We start from the raw sequence: 20,556 nt of genomic DNA on the forward strand, positions 1-20,556 counted from the left end.
ATCTGACACCTGAGAAGCTCCAATAAGCACTTCTTTGGAACATCAGACCGATGGTCAAAAAGTTTTCAAATTTGGAGCATTTCAAACTTTTGCATTTGGGATGCTCAACCTGTACACTGTATTGGTGGGAGTAGAAAAATGGTAACAATCTCCTTGGGAATAGGCCTGGCAGTTTCATAAAAAACTAAATACAGTATACATTTATTCTGTAACACAGCAATTGTATTCCTATTTACCCAAAAGAAGTGAAAATGTCCATAAAACACCTGTATGTTATTAGCAACGTAATTCATGATAACTGAAATAGAAAATAGCCAATGGGGGCCGGGCTCAGTGGCTCACACCTACCATTCTGGGAGGCCAAGACAGGTGGCTTGTTTGAGCTTGGGAGTTCTAGAACAGCTTGAGTAAGAGTGAAAACCCGTCTCTACTGAAAACAAAAAAATTAGCTGGTTGTGGTGGCGGGTGCCTGTGGTCCCAGCTACTTGGGAGGCTGAGGCAACAGGATCTTCCAGGCTATGACACACACCACCACACTCTACACAAGGGAAAAGAGTGAGACTCTATCTAAAAAAGAAAGAAAAAGAAAAGAAAGGAAGGAAAGAAAGAAAAAGAAACTAGCCCAGCGGTCTTTTAATAGGAAAATGAATGAACGGTGTATACTCAGAAGAAGAAAACTGTGGTATACTCAGCAAAACAAAAGAACTACTGATATATACTGCAACTTAGATGAAGCTCAAAAACATCATTTTGAGTCAAAGCTTTATAAAAATTAGTACACACTGTATGATGCCATTTACATGAAGATCCAAAATAGGTAAAACTACCACACAGTGAGGAAAATGATCAGAACAGTGGTGACAATGGAGCTAGGGTAATAATGGTCAGGTTCTTTACTGGACAAGGCTAGAATGTACAACTACATATTTTTATTAGAATTCAAGGAACTGTACAGTTAATATTTAACCAATTTCATTATATACTAACCTTACACAAAAATGTTAACTGCATAAATACAAGCTAATTAGTTGATATGGGAGGTAGGTATATTGTTCACTACAAAATTCATTTGTTTTAAAATAACAAAATGCAAAAAAAATTGTTTTTTTTATTGTTGGGGATTCATTGAGGGTACAATAAGCGCAAAAAATTTTTTTAAAGTACCAACTTTTAGAATGAAAAATACACTGAATGAAATTTAAAAGTAATACAAGTTCTTTATAAAGAATTTAGAATATGCATAAAAATATTTAGAGGAAATAGGTATATAACATTAACAATCTCCTCAGAGGCAAACACTATTGATACAGCATATTTCCTTCTAGTTTTTTTGGGTTTGTTTTTAAGCATTTTTTATTTTTCTACATATTAACAGTTCACTGTGATATTACCAACATCAAGTAAAATATTCATTTGCTTCTGTTCATCTGTTTTCTTTCTTTCTCTCTTTTTTTTTAAGAGCCAGTCTCACTCTGTCACCCTGGGTAGCGTCCCATGGCATCATACCTCACATCAACCTCAAACTCTTGGAGTCAAGAGATCCTCCTGTCTTAGCTTCACAAAAGGGATTACAGACACCCTCCACAATGCCCAGCTGGTTTTTCTATTTTTAATAAAGACAGGGTCTCACACTTGCTCAGGCTGGTCTCCAACTCCTGTCTTGGCCTCCCATAGTGCTAGAATTACAGGTGTGAGCCAACATGCCCAGCTCATCTATTTTCTTGAACAAGTCTTTACTACTACTTTTAAACTTGAGGTAAAGAAGTATTTTTAAAAATCACAGCTGAATCAGGACATTTGTCAGCAGCTACTTAGATGCTCATTATATGCAGTGGTGGTCCTAGTTTATTTACAGCTTTCTTTTTCCTCTTTTTTTTTTTTTTGAGACAGGGTCTCATTGTCAGTGAGTGCAGTGGCTTCATCTTCACTTACTGCAACCTCAAATTTCTGGGCTCAAGTGTTCTTCCAGGACCAGTCTCCCAAATAGCAGAAACTAAAGGTAAGTGCCACCATGCCTGGCTAATATTTCTATTTCTAGTAGAGACAGGGTCTCATTCTTGTTCAGGCTGGTTTCAAATTCTGGGCCTCAGTCCTCCCACTTTGCCTGCTAGGATTACAGACACGAGCCACCATGTTGCCCACAGCTAACTTCTAAGACAAGATTTTGGAAAACATTTGTCACAATGGCCTTCGTACACCTTCAAATCTCATAGGCTCTGCTGCACCTTGAAGAGCCCAGTGACTGGCCTGTAGGCTCTGCCACCTCCCTGGCAGCATGAATGATGTCTCTCTTGTACTTCATTCCCTCAGTGGCTGCAGAGAGATGCCATTTTTTTTCTTTGCAGAGTTAACATCATACTGTATATAAAATCATGGGGGGTTTTGATGTTGTTTATTTTAGTTAAGTATTTTCCCATGCCTTTAAAAATATATTCATGAACACAATTTCTAATGGTTACATATTTCTTTACATGGATGTGATCCTGTACCATTGGTTATTTAGATTGTTTTTTACTTTTCTTTCTTTCTTTTCTTTTTTGAGACAGAGCCTCAAACTGTCTCCCTGGGTAGACTGCCATGGCATCATAGCTCACAGCAACCTCAAACTCCTGGGCTTAAGTGGTTCTCTTGCCTCAGCCTCCCAAGTAGCTGGGACTACAGGCGTCCGCCATAACCCCCGGCTATGTTTTGGTTGTAGTTGTCATTATTGTTTGGCAGGCCCAGGCTGGATTCGAACCCGCCAGCTCTGGTGTATGTGGCTGGTGCCTTAGCCTCTTGAGCTATAGGTGCTGAGCCTGTTTTTTACTTTTCTAACTAAACCATTTTGAGAACATAAATTTTGCTTCACATTTCAGATTACTTCCATTATGTTAGGGGACACTAAATGTCAATTGTTAGCATCCTCATTTTCCTAATCCTGAGTTTTTTTCTTTCTTTTTTTTTTTTTTGAGACAGAATCTCACTCTGTGCCCTGGATAGAGTGACATGGCGTCAATCATAGCTCACAGCAACCTCAAACTCCTGGGCTCAAGCGATCCTCTTGCCTCAGCCTCCCAAGTAGCTGGGACTACCAGTGCCTGCCACAACATCCAGCTAGTTTTTCTATTTTTAGTAGAGATGGCACTCTGCTCAGGCTGGTCTCAAACTCCTGAGCTCAGGTGATCCACCTGCATTGGCCTCCCAGAGTGCTAAGATTACAGGTATGAGCCACTGCTGGCCTAATCCTGAGTTCTTGATGTTGATGTCTGGTTAGCTGGCTTTGGATTTATCAAATAATTTTTTCAGGAAGATACATATGGTATACTTGAGTCCTTCTACATATATTTCTCTTTACATATGAAAGTTTGATTATATATGAAATCCATGGGTGGCAAACTTTCCCCCTCAATCATATGGATGCTATTGCCAGTCTTTAGGTATTTAGAGCTGTCGGGAAGAAGAGATAGGTTTGAATGTTTTTGTTTTTTAAGGTATTTTTGTTTGTTTGTTTGTTTAGCAGGGCCAGGCCAGGTTCAAACCCACCAGCCCCACAGCATGTGGCTGGCACCCTAACCACTGAGCTACGGGTGCCCAGCCTAAGGTATCTTCTTTTTCTGGCTCAAATCAGAAAAGATTTCTTCAATCTTCTACCTCATTAATACAATAGAACCCCCATAAGTGACCACATGCACCACATGTAGCTATCAGTACAGTAGGTTAGTTCCTTATGCTGACCACCTGTGTATGTTGACACGTTTGTCACAGTCCCTCGGTGGCCAACTTACATAGGTTCTACAGTATTTTGTTTGGAAACAGATTCTCACTTTATTGCTCTCGGTAGAGTGCCATGGTGTCTTAGCTCACAGCAACCTCAAACTCTTGGGCTCAAGCCATCCTCTTGCCTCGGCCTCCCAAGTAGCTGGGACTGTAGGTACCCGCCATAACACCTGGCTAAATCTTTCTTCATTTATTATTTACTGAATACTGGACAATGTGCTAGGTTCCAAGAATGGTGACAGAAAAAAAAATCAGTATAAAATAATGGTTAAAAGCATGGGATCTGGAATCAGAATGTGCTTTAGGTGAGTAACTTTGAACAAAGTGTTTAATTTCTCTTAACCCTGTTTTCCTATTCTTTAAAAATGGTAATAATAATACAATCCTTCAAAAGGTCACTAGAAGATTAAAATAACTCATGCACTCAGTGCTTGGCAAATGGATGCGCTCAATCAACATTAGATATTGTTATATATGGAACTAATTTAGGCATTCACCTCTTATTTTTATATCACTTCATTCTTTTACATTGTATTATATTTTAGTTTCACAAATATTTGTAGCAATGATTCACGTTTCTTTAGGCAATGTCAATTTGCAAAGCTCATTGCTTTAACTGTTTACGTTCATTGAAGAGTTCGTATAAAAATGAAATAGAATTCACATACACGCGCTTAGCACAGTATAGGTGACCCATAAATATTGGTTATTATCGAGAATAATCAGAAATCAGATATAGGATTCTCTATATCTCCCTAACCCTTGCATTTTTCTATAATTAAGTAAAATTATATAAAACCCCACGCCTCGATGAATTGAGTTTTTTCCTTTTTTTTTTTTTGTAGAGACAGAGTCTCACTTTATGGCCCTTGGTAGAGTGCCATGGCCTCACCCAGCTCACAGCAACCTCCAACTCCTGGGCTTAAGTGATTCTCTTGCCTCAGCCTCCCGAGTAGCTGGGACTACAGGCGCCCACCACAACGCCCGGCTATTTTTTGGTTGCAGTTTGGCCGGGGCCGGGTTTGAACCCGCCACCCTCGGTATATGGGGCCGGCGCCCTACTCACTGAGCCACAGGCGCCACCCGAATTGAGCTTTTTTATAAGTTACTTAGGTGATCAAGGAAAGCTATTATTGAATTACTAATTCTTAATCAGTGTGCTTACTGTTTTATGATTAAGGCTTAACATTTCTGTTTTAGGCATTCTTTCTATTAAAACCTGAGCAATCCCAAAACAGAAAAAGCACAATCAAAAGGCAGGCTAAGTTTTGGCTTCCCCTTATTTCTATACCATTCCTTAGAAATCCTTCGTAGTAAGACACTTATGATTATGTGTCATACTCTACTGATTGACTCCTAATTCAGGTACCTACCTGTCAGGAAGATTTTCTTCCTTCTTCATTCAAATCACACAACACAGGACAATTCTGAGTATCACTGTAGTAAGTAAGCCCTTCATATAGCTAATACTGAAATTTACCACAGGGTCTAACATAGGAATTTACTGCCTATCAATACAAAAGGTAAAGAAAACTAAACAAAGACCTTTGGATAGATGTTTCTCCTTGGACTCCTGGAATCAATGTCTGCTTTCTTTATATTCCACCATTTTAAAGGGCACTTTTTTTTTTTAACTGTATGGCTGGAAATAAAGAGCACTTATAAAGCTTTCAGAGGTCCCCAGATTTTTATACCATTCTCATATTTAACTCTTAAGCTAAATATGTATATATGTATTATTTTTTAAAAACAGAATGAAACTGAAAGGGACTGAATAGAGGAGAAGAATGGGAAATTAACATTCTACTAAAAACAAGCCAAAGTTAGACGTTTGATTTTTAGTTACGTATCTCTGGTAATAAGGAGGTGAAGGATAGGATTACAAACCTGCATGAGATAATCAGCAATGTATTCTGTTTTTAAGCAATATACATTCTGAGCAGCAGCTTCTGCTATGTTAACTCCTGAGTCATCTGGTTTCAGTTTATTTAAGTCAGAAAAAAGATGTGTGGCCTCTTTAAATAAAGGTACAGAATGGCCAGGTAGCACCTAATAAAAAAACAAGAAAGTATCACAATGAACCAGTATTCTAAAGTAGTCCAACTGTATACTATGTACTAAGGATTACCATCTCAAAAAGTAGTGAGTGAAGAACAATCATAGTAACCTTGGCTAGATTATTATTTATGTAAAAAATTCAATAAATTAATTCATGACAAACCTTTGCTCCTCCTGACTGAAGAAGGCGTTTGAACCCTGCTTCTCGAGACTGATCAACATGTAAAATAATCTTCCATCCACTAAATGCCCCCTACGAATAAAAAATAATCAGTGTTGAAATCATATGGAAAATAACACAACAGTACAGAGAATGCATGATTTTATCTGTAGACTTAGTTTTATGTCAACGAGTTTTATAGCATTTCTTTTGCCATAGTGTATAGCATAATTGTCTCTGGTTAGGATACTTTCTTTTTTTTTTTTTGAGACAGGGTCTCACTATGTCACCCTTGGTAGAGTGCCGTAGTGTCACAGCTCACAGCAACCTCAAACTCTTGGGTTTAAGCAATTCTCTGGCCTCAGCCTTCCAAGTAGCTGGGACTACAGGAATCTGCCACAACGCCCAGCTATATTTTTTGTTGCAGTTGTCATTGTTGTTTAGCTGGCCCGGGCTAGGTTCGAACCTGCCAGCCTCGGTGCATGTGGCCAGCACCATAACCACTGTACTAGGGGCACTGAGCCAAAGGAAATAATTTTATTGAAAGTAATCAAAATATTAAAAACAAATCTGTGATATAATAATAGATTTATTTTATAATAATGCATTAAATCACAAGACAAAATGGTGGGTCGAATTACTATAATTTTAAAGCACTGATGAATACAAATAGTATTTTAAGATACTTGCAATTGGGTGGCACCCATAGCTCAGTGGGTAGGGTGCCGGCCACATACACGAAGGCTGGTGGGTTTGAACCCAGCCCTGGTCAGCTAAAACAACAATGTAAATGCAACAACAACAACAAAAAATACCGAGGGTGACATAGTGAGACTGTCTCAAAAAAAAAAAAAAAAAAAAAATACAGGATAGGCCACATTTTACACACACAAATTATTTTTAAAAGAGCCACCTACATTATATATACATATTAATCTTGAACACAATTAGAAGAATTAGGAATTAACATTAAGCTCAATTTTAGAATGCCCACATTAAAAGACAAGTAGAATTATTACTTGGTCAAGCAAATTCTTTTTTTTTTTTTTTTTTTTTTGGTTTTTGGCCAGGGCTGGGTTTGAACCCGCCACCTCCGGCATATGGGACCGGCGCCCTACTCCTTGAGCCACAGGCGCTGCCCTGGTCAAGCAAATTCTTAAAAAAAAAAATTGGAACAGTCATAGTATGGAATGCCACTTATAGTACCCACATAAGTACATATGTTAATACCTCAACAACGCCTGATTCTTGTCTTTGCTGTAATTTCTTCCTCCATCTCATTGCTGCAAGTGCTAGTCTTCGTTGCTGTACGTTGATGCCAGTCAAAACATCAAGTATGGAACTACTTCCCCATTCATAGTCTTCTTCCTAGAGAATATGTTCACCAAACTTGAGTTTCTATAATACGGGGAGTCACTGTGTTGCATACAGGTTTTTGTCCGCAAGGAACCCACAGTCTAATAACAATTAAAGCTATACATTCAATTGTTATAATTACAGAAAGGACTAAGCATCATTTTGTGATATGGAAGAAAATATAAATTTGGTTTTATAGAAGAGTCAAGTATATCTGGTTTTTAATTAGAAATCTGAAAAAGAATGCATACATTTTTAAGAAACATGATAACTACATCTTGGCAAAGGATAATTACTATGAGATTATCGGGCTTCACTTGCTATAAGACTAACTTCACAGAAGGACATAGTCTCAGAGGAGGTATGATGCCTAAGAGACTGACTAAAAACTTCTAAAACTACATAGTGATGATCAGTCAGAAACCAAAATACAGCAAACAATTAGTTTTATATTTAATGGGCCAGTAGTAAAGATAAAAGCTTATAATGAGATCATCTTGAAACTTTCCAATGTTAAAAGAATTTTCTTTCAATTAAACCACTAACATTAAAATTATATGCAATAGAACCTCTATAGTTGACCACCTCCCTTCATTGATACCTCCTTAAACTGATCTAATTTTCCTAGATCAGATATGCACCACAGTACTAAGGCCTAGTCCTTATGTTGACCACCTCTCCATGTTGACTAGTTTGTTACAGTCTCCTGGGTGGTCCACTTACAGAGTTTTTATAGTAATTCTAAAAATTACAGTAATCTGGTTTTGTGATCTCTAATTTTTTTTGCTTAGCCATTGAAAACCTTATAAAGTTGGTATAATTTGATATTTGGTTACTTCAATTATATGAGGAGTTGGTAGATGTGCTGAAATCTCTTAAAACATTTATTTTAGAAAAATAAATCTTCACGATTGTGAATACACACCTGCACAAAGTGGCCAGCAGTTCTGCACGCTTCAAGGTAGGAGCGGTGGAGCACCCATTTCCCAGCGGCCACTGAGGCTAAATATTTCTCATTTCGAAGAGGATGTCCCACAACAATGTGTGTACAACTGGGATCAAAAGACTGCTTTTCTATCACCAATCCACCTTAAGTAGAGAAAAATTGCTTGTATTTTATTGGTTCTCCTTTCTAGGAAACATATAATCTCAACTATGCATAGAAATTATTTATAAACAAAATGCACCAAGCTATATAAACCAAAAATCCTTGACTGACAATTACTTCACATATAAAGTAAAATAATTTTATGGAAATTTTATTTTGTTGAGACAGGGTCATACTCTGTTACCCTAAGCTGGAGTGCAGTAGAGATCACAGCTCACTGCAGCCTCAAATTTCTGGGCTCAAGCAATTCTCCCGCCTCAGCCTTCTGAGTAGGTCTTAAGGCATGCCACCATCCCTTTCTTTCTTTTTCTTTTTTTTTTTTTGATAAAGAGAGGAGTCTCTCTAGGTAGTTGCCTAGGCTGGTCTTAAACTCCTGGACAAGTGATCTTCCTGCCTCAGCCCCACAAAGTGCTAGAATTACAGGCATGAGTCACTGCACCCAGTCTATTATGAAAAATTTAAATACAAAAGTAGATAAGATAGTAAAACGAACAAACTGTGATGTGCTATAAATGTAAAATGTGTACCAGATTCAAAGACTTAAATACGCTAGCCACCTAGGTCAAAATTTTGCAACCTTGGCTTGGCACCCATAGTACAGTGGTTACCAGCACCAGTCACATTCACTGAGGTTGACAGGTTCAGACTCGGCCCGGGCCAGCTAAAACAACAATGAGAACTGCAACAAAAAATAGCTGTGCACTGTGGCTGGAGCCTGTAATCCCAGCTACTAGGGAGGCCGAGGCTAGAGATTCGCTTGAGTCCAAGAGTCTGAGGTTGCTGTGAGCTGTGATGCCACAGCATTCTACCGAGGTGACCTAGCGAGACTCTGTCTCAAAAAAAAAAAATTGCAACTTTTACTTTTCCCCCTTTCTAGCTGTACTATTTTAAAACAAATTCTAGACATCATGTTACTTAACCCCTATATATTTGAGTATGCATTTTTAATATATGGAAATTTTCTTAAATAACCACAATGCCATTATCAGATCTACTATAATTGATAACAATTCTTTGCTGTCTCAATACTAAATCCTTGCTCAATTTTTCTGTGAATAGAAATATGATCAGTAGATCAACCTGGAAGCTTTGGAGGAAAACATATAAATAAGAGATGGAATAGCAATAAATGAACATTTTTTCCCCTGAGCTACTTCTTGGATATACACATATGTGTATGAAACCTGACTTTGAGAAAAGAAGGAAGGCGTAAGTAATACAAGCTATATAAGTGTGGCTACTGACCTACACTTTAGAGGCTCACTAGTGGTTAGGCAGAGTTATATCAAGGACTTCTTAAGATGGTAACAAAGCATTCAAACTCTACTCATGATTTACAGATGACTCTAATAACAGCAGCAACATATTTTGAGCATATACTATATGCCAGGAACTATTATAAGTGGTCTAGATTATTAACTCTTTTAACCTCCCAATCCATCATCTTCATTTATACAAGAAGAAACTGAGAGTGTAACTTACTCAGGATCACAGAGTGACAAAAAAACAAGGACTAATTTCATATTAATATCAACTTCTAGTTCTACATTGAAAACTTACTCTGTGACCCAGACAATACAATAGACTGATTTATTTCAGTCTATTAAATAAATAAAAATTTATTTATTTATTTATCAGTTGGCCACAGTTGCTGTATTTATAAATGAAGTGCTGGATACAATAGCATTGTAATGTCTCTTTGCATTCTAATATCAGAAAACCTCAGGGGTCCTCAAACTTCGGCCCATGGGCCACACAGGCGGTGTGATTGTATTTGTTCCAGTTTTGTTTTCTTACTTCAAACAGTGTGCACAGGAATTTGTTCATAGTTTTTTTTTTAAACTATAGTCCGGCCCTCCACGGTCTGAGGGACAGTGAACTGGCCCCCTGTTTAAAAAGTTTGAGGACCCCTGCAAGTCACAGACTCCCAATTCCAGCGCAGTCTGTAATCATCTACCTCCGCTCCTCTTCTAATCCTAATTACTACAACTCTTGTTCAAAGTTTGCAGAGATGAAAAAGTCTGTAAGAGCTACACACTTAAAGACACTTTCATTTTGGTGAGTAAAGCTTAGCAATTCTGACTTATAACCCCAACTAATTTATCAGGTAAAGTGTTCCATGTAAGTAAAGTTTCCAAGAAGAAACAGTTTTTTAAGTGTACAACCATATTTGACAGAGACCTTAAAAAAAAAAGTTATCATAGGTCTCCATGTTCTTTAAAAAATAGCATTAAATACATTTGATCTTTCCTTGATGACTCAGGACCACTATTAAAAAACAACCATTATTTCTTTTCCTTTTTTTTTTTTTTTTTTGAGACAGAGCCTCAAGCTGTCACCCTGGGTAGAGTGCCATGGCATCACAGCTCACAGCAACCTCTAACTCCTGGGCTCAAGCGATTCTCCTGCCTCAGCTTCCCAAGCAGCTGGGATTACAGGCGCCTGCCACAATGCCCAGCTATTTTTTTGGTTGCAGCCATCTTGTTGTTTGGCAGGCCCGGGCTGGATTTGAACCCGCCAGCTCAGGTGCATGTGGCTGGCACCTTAGCCACTAGAGACACAGGCGCCGAGCCACAACCATTATTTCTTAATGTTTTCTGTGTCAAGCTGTCAGATTAAGTTCTCTTGTTATAATCTTCCCAACCCCACTGTCTAATGCATAGCACCAGAAACACAGCTATCAGACACTTGAAATGTGTCAGGCACACTGGTGTGCACCTGTAGTCCCAGCTACTTACGAGGCTGAGGCAGGAGCATTGCTTGAGTCTAGGAGTCTGAGGCTGCAGTGAGCTATGATTGTGCCATCACACTATACCTGGGCAACAGTGAGACCCTCTCTCTAAGAAAAACAAAAAACGGGAGCACAGCTGGTCCAAACTGATATGTGCTAGAAATGTAAAATGTATACCAGATTCAAAGACTTACTAAAAAAAAAATGTAAAATACCTCACTAATATTGTATGCTGATTATATGCTGAATTTTCTATATAATGGGTTAAATAAAATATACCCTTAATTTTACTTGCTTCTTTTCACTTTTTAGAAAATGTTAATGACATGTAGCTCACATTCTATTTTTACTGGACAGTGGTGTTAAAGCACACCAGGTTACTCTTCTAGTATGCTGCTTCTAGAACTAGTAGAATAAGAATAATGTTTTATAAGAAGAGGCTCCTCCCTAGATATCACTACCACATTCATTAAAATGTGGTTTTATTTCTATTCTAAGTCTATAATTTTGTTGATTTTTGTCAAAGGTTCATCATTGAACAAATGCTCAAAGCAGCACGGAAGATTTTTAAACGTTAACTGTTCATTTCAATTTTAATCTTTAAATTCCATGACTCAATGACTTTAGATTTAGATCAATGCTTTATAAAAATCAAAGCTCCAATGCTGACTCAATGTCTTAGAAAAGTTACCCATATTCTTTTTCTCAATTTCCAGACCTTAGACATATCAATATTTACTACATTTGACTTCCAAAGGTTACTATTTGAGAATTTTTGATTTAAGTAAAATATTAGTACCTAGTTTTTCAATCAAATGACAATAATCAATACGTTCTTGAGGATTCAGCGATGACAACTGAAATATGTACTGTTTCTTTAATTCTTCATGTGTCTCCTCTATTGCTATAATCTGGAATGAAAGTTTTATTTTAGAAAAAATTGACATTAAAATTATCAGGCATACAGTTCTTTTAAAGTGATTTTACTCAGTCTTTTTTAAACTTCAGATTAATATAAGAGTACATACAGTTAAGTAACATTATCTGCATCTGCTAGGTAAAGTCCAAGTTGTAGTTGAGCCTTTCACCCAGGAGGTGTCATACACCCTTACATTATGCCCATTAGGTGACAACTTACCAAACCTCCTCTCTTCCCTTTCAGTCTTCTAAGTTATCAAATATACAAATAATACAATGCAAAGAAATATAATTTCAACATTTGATGAATCCATGATAGTGACATCAACAAATTTCTAATACAGCATAATAGCAACATCTAAAAGCCCTTTCACTATGCCAAAGATGAACAAACCTTTTCTCTAGGTTGTGGAGCCACAGGTGGGTTGGCGAGAGGGAAGGCAATACTGGGGGCTTGAGGAGTAGGGATAAGGTGGCTGTCTTTTATTGGCATTTCCAGCTCTTCAGAGATCAAGTGTTCTGGGGCTTCAGTCACACATATGTTTCCAGGGTCACAGACAACTGAGAGCAATAAAACGCGGCAGTGTGATATTATTCAAATACAACCAAGAACAAATTCTAGAAAATATTCTCTACTTTCTTAGCCAAGATGAAGTTAAATACAGACTCTGGAATGTAAAAAGGATCTGTAATCCTGTAAAAAGGACCTATAATCCTAGTACTTTGATAGTCTGAGGCAGGTGGATTATCTGAGCTCAAGAATTTGAGACCAGCCTGAGCAAAAGCAAGACCCCATCTCTACTGTAAATAGAAAACCTAGACACTCCTTGTGGCAGGCACCTGAAGTCCCAGCTACTTGGAAGGCTGAGACAAAAGGATCTCTTGAGCTCAAGAATATGAGGTTGCCAGGCACGGTGGCTCACGCCTGTAATCCTAGCACTCTGGGAGGCTGAGACAGGTAAACTGCCTGAGCTCACAGGTTTGAGACCAGCCTGAGCCAGAGAGAGATTGCGTCTCTAAAAATAGCCAGGTATTGTGGCAAGCACCTGTAGTCCCAGCTACTCAGGAGGCTGAGGCAAGAGGATCGCTTGAGCCCAAGAATTTGAGGTTGCTGTGAGCTATGACGCTACTACACTCTATCAGAGGTGACAAAGTGAAACTCTCTCAAGAAAAAAAAAAAGAATATGAGGTTGCTGTGAGCTGTGCTGCCATGACACTCAACCCCAGGGTGACTGAGTGAGACTATGTCTCAAAAAAAAAAAAAAGTATCCTGCCTTGGCGCTCATAGCACAGCAGTTACAGCACCAGCCACATACACCAAGGGTGGCAGGTTCAAACCCGGCTTGGGCCAGCTAAACCAACTGCAACCAAAAAATAGCTGGGCATTGTGGCGTGTGCCTGTAATCTCAGCTACTTGGGAGGCTGAGGCAAGAGAATCACTTAAGCCCAAGAGTTGGAAGTTGCTGTGAACTGTGATGCCACAGCACTCTACCAAGGGCAACATGGTGAGACTCTTGTCTCAAAAAAAAAGTATCCTATTTCTAGAGCTTATAATTAGCTTTAAAAGGGCATGTTTTATCAGTGGGCTTTTTCCTACTCTTTTTATCAATACTAACCTTTTATCAATAAAATGTAACCAGAGTTTGTAAAATGACAGCAATTCTACACTTGGAATAAATCTACATCTTTAACAGAGAAATAATTATGAAATGTGAAAAAGAAGAGACAGGGAAACAAGAGAAAGGAAGCATTCTCTTTTCAATGTGAAGCTGAAGAAAGAAAAAAATAGGTCAGGTGCAATTGCTCAAACCTGTAATCCTAGCACTCTGGGAGCCCAAGGCAGATAGACTGCTTGAGCTCACAAGTTTGTGACCAGCCTGAGCAAGAGCAAGAGCCCCTAACTCTACTAAATAGAAAAAACTAGGCAGGTGTGATGGTGCATGCTTGTAGTCCCAGCTACTCCGAGGCTGAGGCAAGAGGATCACTTGAGCCCAAGAGTTTGAGGTTGCTGTGAGCTGTGATGACGCCATGGCACTCTACATAGGGTGACAGGGTGAGACTTTGTCTCAAAAAAAAAAAAAAAAAGAGAAGGGCGGCGCCTGTGGCTCAGTCGGTAAGGCACCGGCCCCATATACAGAGGGTGGCGGGTTCAAACCCAGCCCCGGCCAAACTGCAACCAAAAAATAGCCGGGCGTTGGGGCGGGCGCCTGTAGTCCCAGCTACTCGGGAGGCTGAGGCAAGAGAATCGCTTAAGCCCAGGAGTTGGAGGTTGCTGTGAGCTGTGTGAGGCCACGGCACTCTACCGAGGGCCATAAAGTAAGACTCTGTCTCTATAAAAAAAAAAAAAAAGAGAATTCAGAAAGAAACTCTTGTAATATGAAGAACAAATAAAGGTAATGTGATGGCCAGAATTCAGAAGAGTTAAAGAAAATAAGGTGACAGGGAGAAAAACCAAGCATTAACTGCACAAACACAAACAGAAATAGAATGAAAGAACGATGGTGAAAACCATGCCTGGAAAAAATACCTAATTCTAAATTTCCAAATTTAAGGATCAAAATGTATTTTTCACTTAATAAATTATAAGTACCTTTGGTTTTTTTCTTTTTTTTTAGAGACAGAGTCTTACTTTATCACCCTCAGTAGAGTGTCATGGCATCACAGCTCACAGCAACCTCCAACTCCTGGGCTTAGGCAAGTCTCTTGCCTCAGCCTCCCAAGTAGCTGGGACTACAGGCGCCCGACACAACACCCGGCTATTTTTTTGTTGCAGTTTGGCTGGGGCCGGGTTCAAACCTCCCACCCTCAGTATATGGGGCCGGCACCCTACCCACTGGAGCCATAGGCACTACCCAAATTATAACTACCAAATTATAAGTACCTTAATTAATAAATTAACTTTCTCTTACATTTAAACCCAAATCAGAAATATTTAGAAAGTTTATCATTTGCATTTTACAACCATAGCAAGCTTATCTGTATCAATCTGTATCAAGTATCAACAGGTACTGAATACAAAGAACAGATTTCTTTCTTGTTACCCTGTTCGGCAATTTCCAAATCATGTAAAGGCTCTTGGAAAGCAGAATCTTCTAATTTTTTAACATCAACTTGAAGCTCAGAGTATTGTGTGGGGCAACTAGGCCACTGCAAATTGCTTGCAAGCCTTGCTCTCTCCTCCCTTGCTGTAGGGTCATCCCAAATTATCTGTTCATTTTGGGAGGGCTCTGTGTTGATATCAGGTACCATTTGACGAGACTGCCTAAGGAACAAAAGTGACAATTGTAAATAAACAGCCACAATAAAATCCAAACTCATAAAGTCCATAAGTTAAATCACAAAAAGTGTGATTCACCTTTACGTCAACCATCTAACACACAGTTAGATGTTAAAAAATATTTACTGAATACTGGCCGGGAGAGGTGGCCCTCACCTGTAATCCTAGAACTTAGGAGGCCGCGGCAGGTGGACTGCTTGAGCTCACAACTTTGAGACCAGCCTGAGCAAGAGCGAGACCCCCATCTCTAAAAATAACCAGGCTTTGTGGCAGACACCTGTAGTCCCAGCTACTCAGGAGGCTGAGGCAAGAGAATCGCTTAAACCCAAGAGTTTGAGGCTGCTGTGGGCTATGACGCCACAGCACTCTATCAAGGGTGACCAAGTAAGACTGTCTCAAATTAAAATAAATAAATACATAAATAAATTATTGAATAAATGAACCTAGGGAAATACTTTCTTTTAAAAATGTTTCTCAACTTAAAAAATAGATTTTACACTAACAAAATTTTCATTAAACAATAAAGAAATAACAAAAAATATTTATATATGAATATAAAAGAGAAATATAGACAAATGTATAAGAATATAGATTCTCGGGTGGCACCTGTGGCTCAGTGAGTAGGGCGCTGGCTCCATATACCGAGGGTGGCAGGTTCAAGCCTGGCCCCGGCCAAACTGCAACAACAACAACAAAAAAAACAGCCGGGCACTGTGGCAAGTGCCTGTGGTCCCAGCTACTCGGGAGGCTGTGGCAAGAGAATGGCCTAAGCCCAAGAGCTGGAGGTTGCTGTGAGCTGTGATGCCACAGCACTCTACCAAGGGTGACAAAGTAAGACTCTGTCTCTAAAAAAAAGAAAACAAAAAGAATATAGATTCTCAAAATACTCAAATTTATATGGAAAATAACCACATAAGTGAGTACAATGTATAAAAATAATAAAAAGCAAAAATTGATGTGTATTAAATCAGGCAGATAAACTGGAGAAAACAAGCTAAAGCTATGATTTATGCCATATTAAAAAATGACTTAGGAGGGTTAGAGAATAAATATTTTTAAAATATATAGGTAGATAACCAAAATACACATAGATAATATTAAGGTAAATAGACATAAACATATTATACAGCATAATCTGAAAAATTGGAATCTCATTGAATATTAGAACTAAATGCTTTCAGAATGAAAAACTATGGGAAAATGCCTTCAAAGACAATCTACCATAATGCTCCAATTTATAGTATGCTACAATATAATAAAACATTGGCATATATAAATACAGTAAAAAAATTCTCTCAGAAACATAGCTGTTTTTAGCTAGAATATTAAATACATATTTTGACTAAATGTCTATATATTTAATACTTCAAAGAGGAAAGTCTTAATGTTGTCAAGAAATATTTTAGGCTCAGTGCCCGTAGCTCAGCTGTTAGGCACCAGGGATGGTGGGTTGGAACCCAGCCCAAGCCTGCTAAACAAACAGCAATAATAAAAAACAGCCAGGCATTGTGGCAGGCGCCTATAGTCCCAGCTACTAGGGAGGCTGAGCCAAAGAGTTTGAGATTGCTGTGAGCTGTGATGCCATAGCACTCTATCAAGGGTGACATAGTAAGACTCTGTCTCAAAAAAAAAAAAAAAAGAAAATTTTTAAAAGTTCTAACAGGCTGGGCATGGTGGCTCAACGCCTATAATCCCACTTGGGAGGCCAAGGCAGGTGGATTGCCTGAGCTTACAGGTTCAAGACCATCCTGAGTCAGAGCAAGACCTGTCTCTATACAATAGTCGGGTGATGTGGCGGGTGCCTGTAGTCCCAGCTACTGGGGAGGCTGAGGCAAGCAATCGCTTAAGCCGAGGAATCTGAGGTTAGCCCAGGAATCTGAGGTTGCCGAGAGCTATGACAACACAGCACTCTACCAAGGGTGACCAAGTGAGACTCTTGTCTCAAAATAAATAAATAAATAATAAAAAGTTCTAACATGGCCGCTGCATTTAAAAATGAGATTTTTCTCCAGCTGTATATCTAATAACTAAAAAAAAAAATGTTTTTTAAGTGAGATTTTTCTTAAGTATATGTTAGGAAAACATGGTCATATTTAGAAAACTGTGGTAACTCTGCTTAATAGTAGTTGTCTTTTAAACACTTGAAATTATATGAAAAGTTTACTGTAGGGGGTGCCTTATAAGAAAAAAATGTTTGGTAATCATCCATCTCACAGACTAAGGTAGACTAGCCATATTCTGAATTATAGTAAAATACATTTTATGGCACAATTAATAATTTCATTTTAAAATAAATAGAATTCTTACTATTTTCTTTAAATATATGCGTCTATATATATTACATAAGTATTTCATTCTTAGTTAAATTAATTCACCACATCTGATAGTACTCCCAAGGGTTACTTTGCCTCAAAAACAAGGAAGCAAGGAAAACAGCCTTTTATTTTCAGAGTATATTTATTTTCTCTGACTTGAAACAGGATTTAGGTTGTCTATAATGATACAACATAATCTGAAGTATATTAAACAAAAAACCACTTTGCTCAGTAACACACATTAATTATAAGGTAAATGCATAGTTCAATTAATCAATTGAAGATGTAAGTCTATGGCTGGGCAGTTACGGTGGGCTCACGCCTGTAATCCTAGCCACTCTAGGAGGATGAAGCAGGTGGATTGCCTGAGTTCAGGAGTTTGAGACCAGCCTGAGCAAGAGAAAGACCCTGTCTATACTGAAAAACAGAAAAACCAGTCAGGTGTGGTGGTACACACCTTAGTCCCAGCTACTCAGGAGGCTGAGGCAAGAGGATCTCTTGAGCCCAAGAGTTTGAGGTTGCTGTGAGCTATGACACCACAGCACTCTACCCAGGTTGACAGTAAGACTCTGTCTCAAAAAAAAAAAAAAAAAAATTAAGTCAATAATGCCCATTACACAATTTGAGATTTTTCTTCTTTCAGGAAAAAGACGAAGTTATGCTACTAAACTTAAAAGTCACATCACACTAAAAACTATATTCATTTTTCCTAGAAGATAAATTTTTAAAGAAGATTAATGTGCCGGTGGCCCACACCTGTAATCCTATCACTCTGAGAGGCGGGTGGATCATCTGAGCTTAGGAGTTTGAGACCAGCCTGAGCAAAGTGAGACCCTGTCTCTACTATAAATAGAAAAACTAGCCTGGCATGGTGATGCACACCTGTAGTCCAAGTTACTTAGAAGGGTAAGGCAAGAGGATTGCTTAAGCCCAAGAGTCTGAAGTTGCTGTGAGCTATGACACCATGGCACTCTACCCAGAGTGACAGAGTGAGACTCTGTCTCAAAAAAAAAAAAAAAAAAATCCACACAAAGTTCTGATAAGAAATAACCATTTTATATATGTGCACCTACTGTTTAATACCAAAGAACAGAGAGAACTGCCCACTGAAATTCATTTCTTTTTTTTTCCTCACTGCATCCATTTCAAATGAGGTACTGGATGTATATATTTTATTATTTTTTTTCTTTTTGAGACAGAGTCACATTTTCTCACCTGGGCTAGAGCACCATGGTATCAGCCTCACTCACAGCAATCTCAAAGTCTTGGCCTCAAGGGATCTTTTTCTTTTTTTTATTTTTGAGGGAGAATCTTATCATGTCACCCTCGGTAGAGTGCTGTGGCATCATAGCTCATAGCAACCTCAAACTCTTGGTCTTAGTAGAGATAGGGTCTTGCTTTTACTCAAGTTGGACTTGAAATCCTGAGCTCAAGCAGTTCTCCTGCCTTAGCCTCCCAGAGTGTTAGGATTAAAGTGTGAGTCACCACGCCTAGCCTCAATCTGGATCTTTATTCTTTCTTTCTTTTTTTTTTTTTGAGATAAAGCCTCACTCTGTCATCCTGGGTAGAGGTCTGTGGCATCATAGCTCACAACAACCTCAAACTCTTGGGCTTAAGTGCTCCTCTTGCCTCAGCCTCCCGAGTAGCTGGGACGATAGGCGCCCACTACAATGCCTGGCTAGTTTTTCTATTTTTAGTAGACACAGGGTCTTGCTCTTGCTCAGGCTGGTCTTGAACTCCTGAGCTCAAGCAATCCATCAGCTTCGCCCTCCCAGAGTGCTGGGATTACAGGCATGAGCTACTACACCTAACTCTCAATCTGGATTTTAAAATTATTTTTCTCAGAGAAGGTAATAAAGTTTTAATTACAGGAGCCAGACTCGGTGGCTCATGCCTGTAATCCTAGCTCTCTAGGAGGTGGACCACTTGAGCTCAGGAGTTTGAGACCAACCTGAGCAAAAGCAAGACCCTGTCTCTATAAACAGCCAGGCTGTGGAAGGTGCCTATAGTCCCAGTTACTTGGGAGGCTGAGGATCACTTGAATCTAAGAGTTTGAGGATGCTGTGAGCTGTGATGCCATGGCACTCTACCAGGGGCAAAAGTGCTTCATTTTACTTTGAAGCAGGTACAGACTCTATGTCTGCTACTTGCCTCTGAGTTAGAATTCTAGGATTGCTCGGAGTAAGGGAGGGAAGGAGAAAAAGGAAAACCTAGTCACCAGAGGGCCAAACTAGTAGATAACATTGGAATATAGTATTTATTGCTTGGGCTGAATAAGGCACAGTCGTATAACCGTTTCACTGGTCTTGATATTGTAAACCTTTTCTCTACTGCTTATTGGGGGGGAAAAAAAAGCTAAATTAGGCTTAACTCATGGAACCAAGTCAGCAGGTTGGACCCATTCATGACAGCTACACACCTCAGTGCCTCCAGGACTCTACTTCGCCCACTTCGAACAGAGCGAGTGCTATCAGGGGTTGAAGAAACACTGTTACAACCACTCCTTGAAAGAGAAGTCCTTTGCCCTTGGGGTTTCACTAGTGATGTTGCAGACATGATCTCCTGCAACTGCTTTTGAAAGTTCTCTCTCATCTCCAATGTCTGTGTCAGAGCTTGAAACAAACACAAATAGATCAATCAAGGTAAGATTCTGTTTTTTATCTTATCTTACATTAACTATTTTGTCTAGACCTGGCTGAACACACATTTATTGATTTGACATTTACTGAATACTCACTATAGGCTATATTAAATGTCCTTAGGTTATAAATACTGTAGAACATAAAGGCAACCCTTACTATTACGTAAGGACTATATAGGAAATAATTAGGAAGCACTTTGAAGACATTTTATCTGTAGTGATTACCCCTTTTATAC

At 38.8% G+C, this 20,556-nt stretch overlaps 1 protein-coding gene across 5 annotated transcripts in view; it reads right to left on the minus strand.

The window, feature by feature from the left end:
* TOPBP1 (DNA topoisomerase II binding protein 1) overlaps positions 1–20,556 on the minus strand; it is a 77,421-nt gene that overhangs the window by 11,378 nt on the left and 45,487 nt on the right. For all 5 annotated transcript variants that reach the window (XM_053599587.1, XM_053599588.1, XM_053599589.1 and 2 more), the window contains 8 exons: positions 20,099–20,291; positions 15,129–15,349; positions 12,482–12,648; positions 11,969–12,080; positions 8,256–8,419; positions 7,205–7,342; positions 5,978–6,067; positions 5,644–5,805 (listed from right to left, as the gene is read on the minus strand). In XM_053599587.1, the coding sequence (XP_053455562.1) occupies positions 5,644–5,805; positions 5,978–6,067; positions 7,205–7,342; positions 8,256–8,419; positions 11,969–12,080; positions 12,482–12,648; positions 15,129–15,349; positions 20,099–20,291 (1,247 nt within the window). The remainder of the gene's footprint in view (positions 1–5,643; positions 5,806–5,977; positions 6,068–7,204; positions 7,343–8,255; positions 8,420–11,968; positions 12,081–12,481; positions 12,649–15,128; positions 15,350–20,098; positions 20,292–20,556) is intronic.

The sequence above is a fragment of the Nycticebus coucang genome, chromosome 8 (assembly GCF_027406575.1).
Source record: "Nycticebus coucang isolate mNycCou1 chromosome 8, mNycCou1.pri, whole genome shotgun sequence".
Classification (NCBI taxonomy): Eukaryota; Metazoa; Chordata; class Mammalia; order Primates; family Lorisidae; genus Nycticebus; species Nycticebus coucang.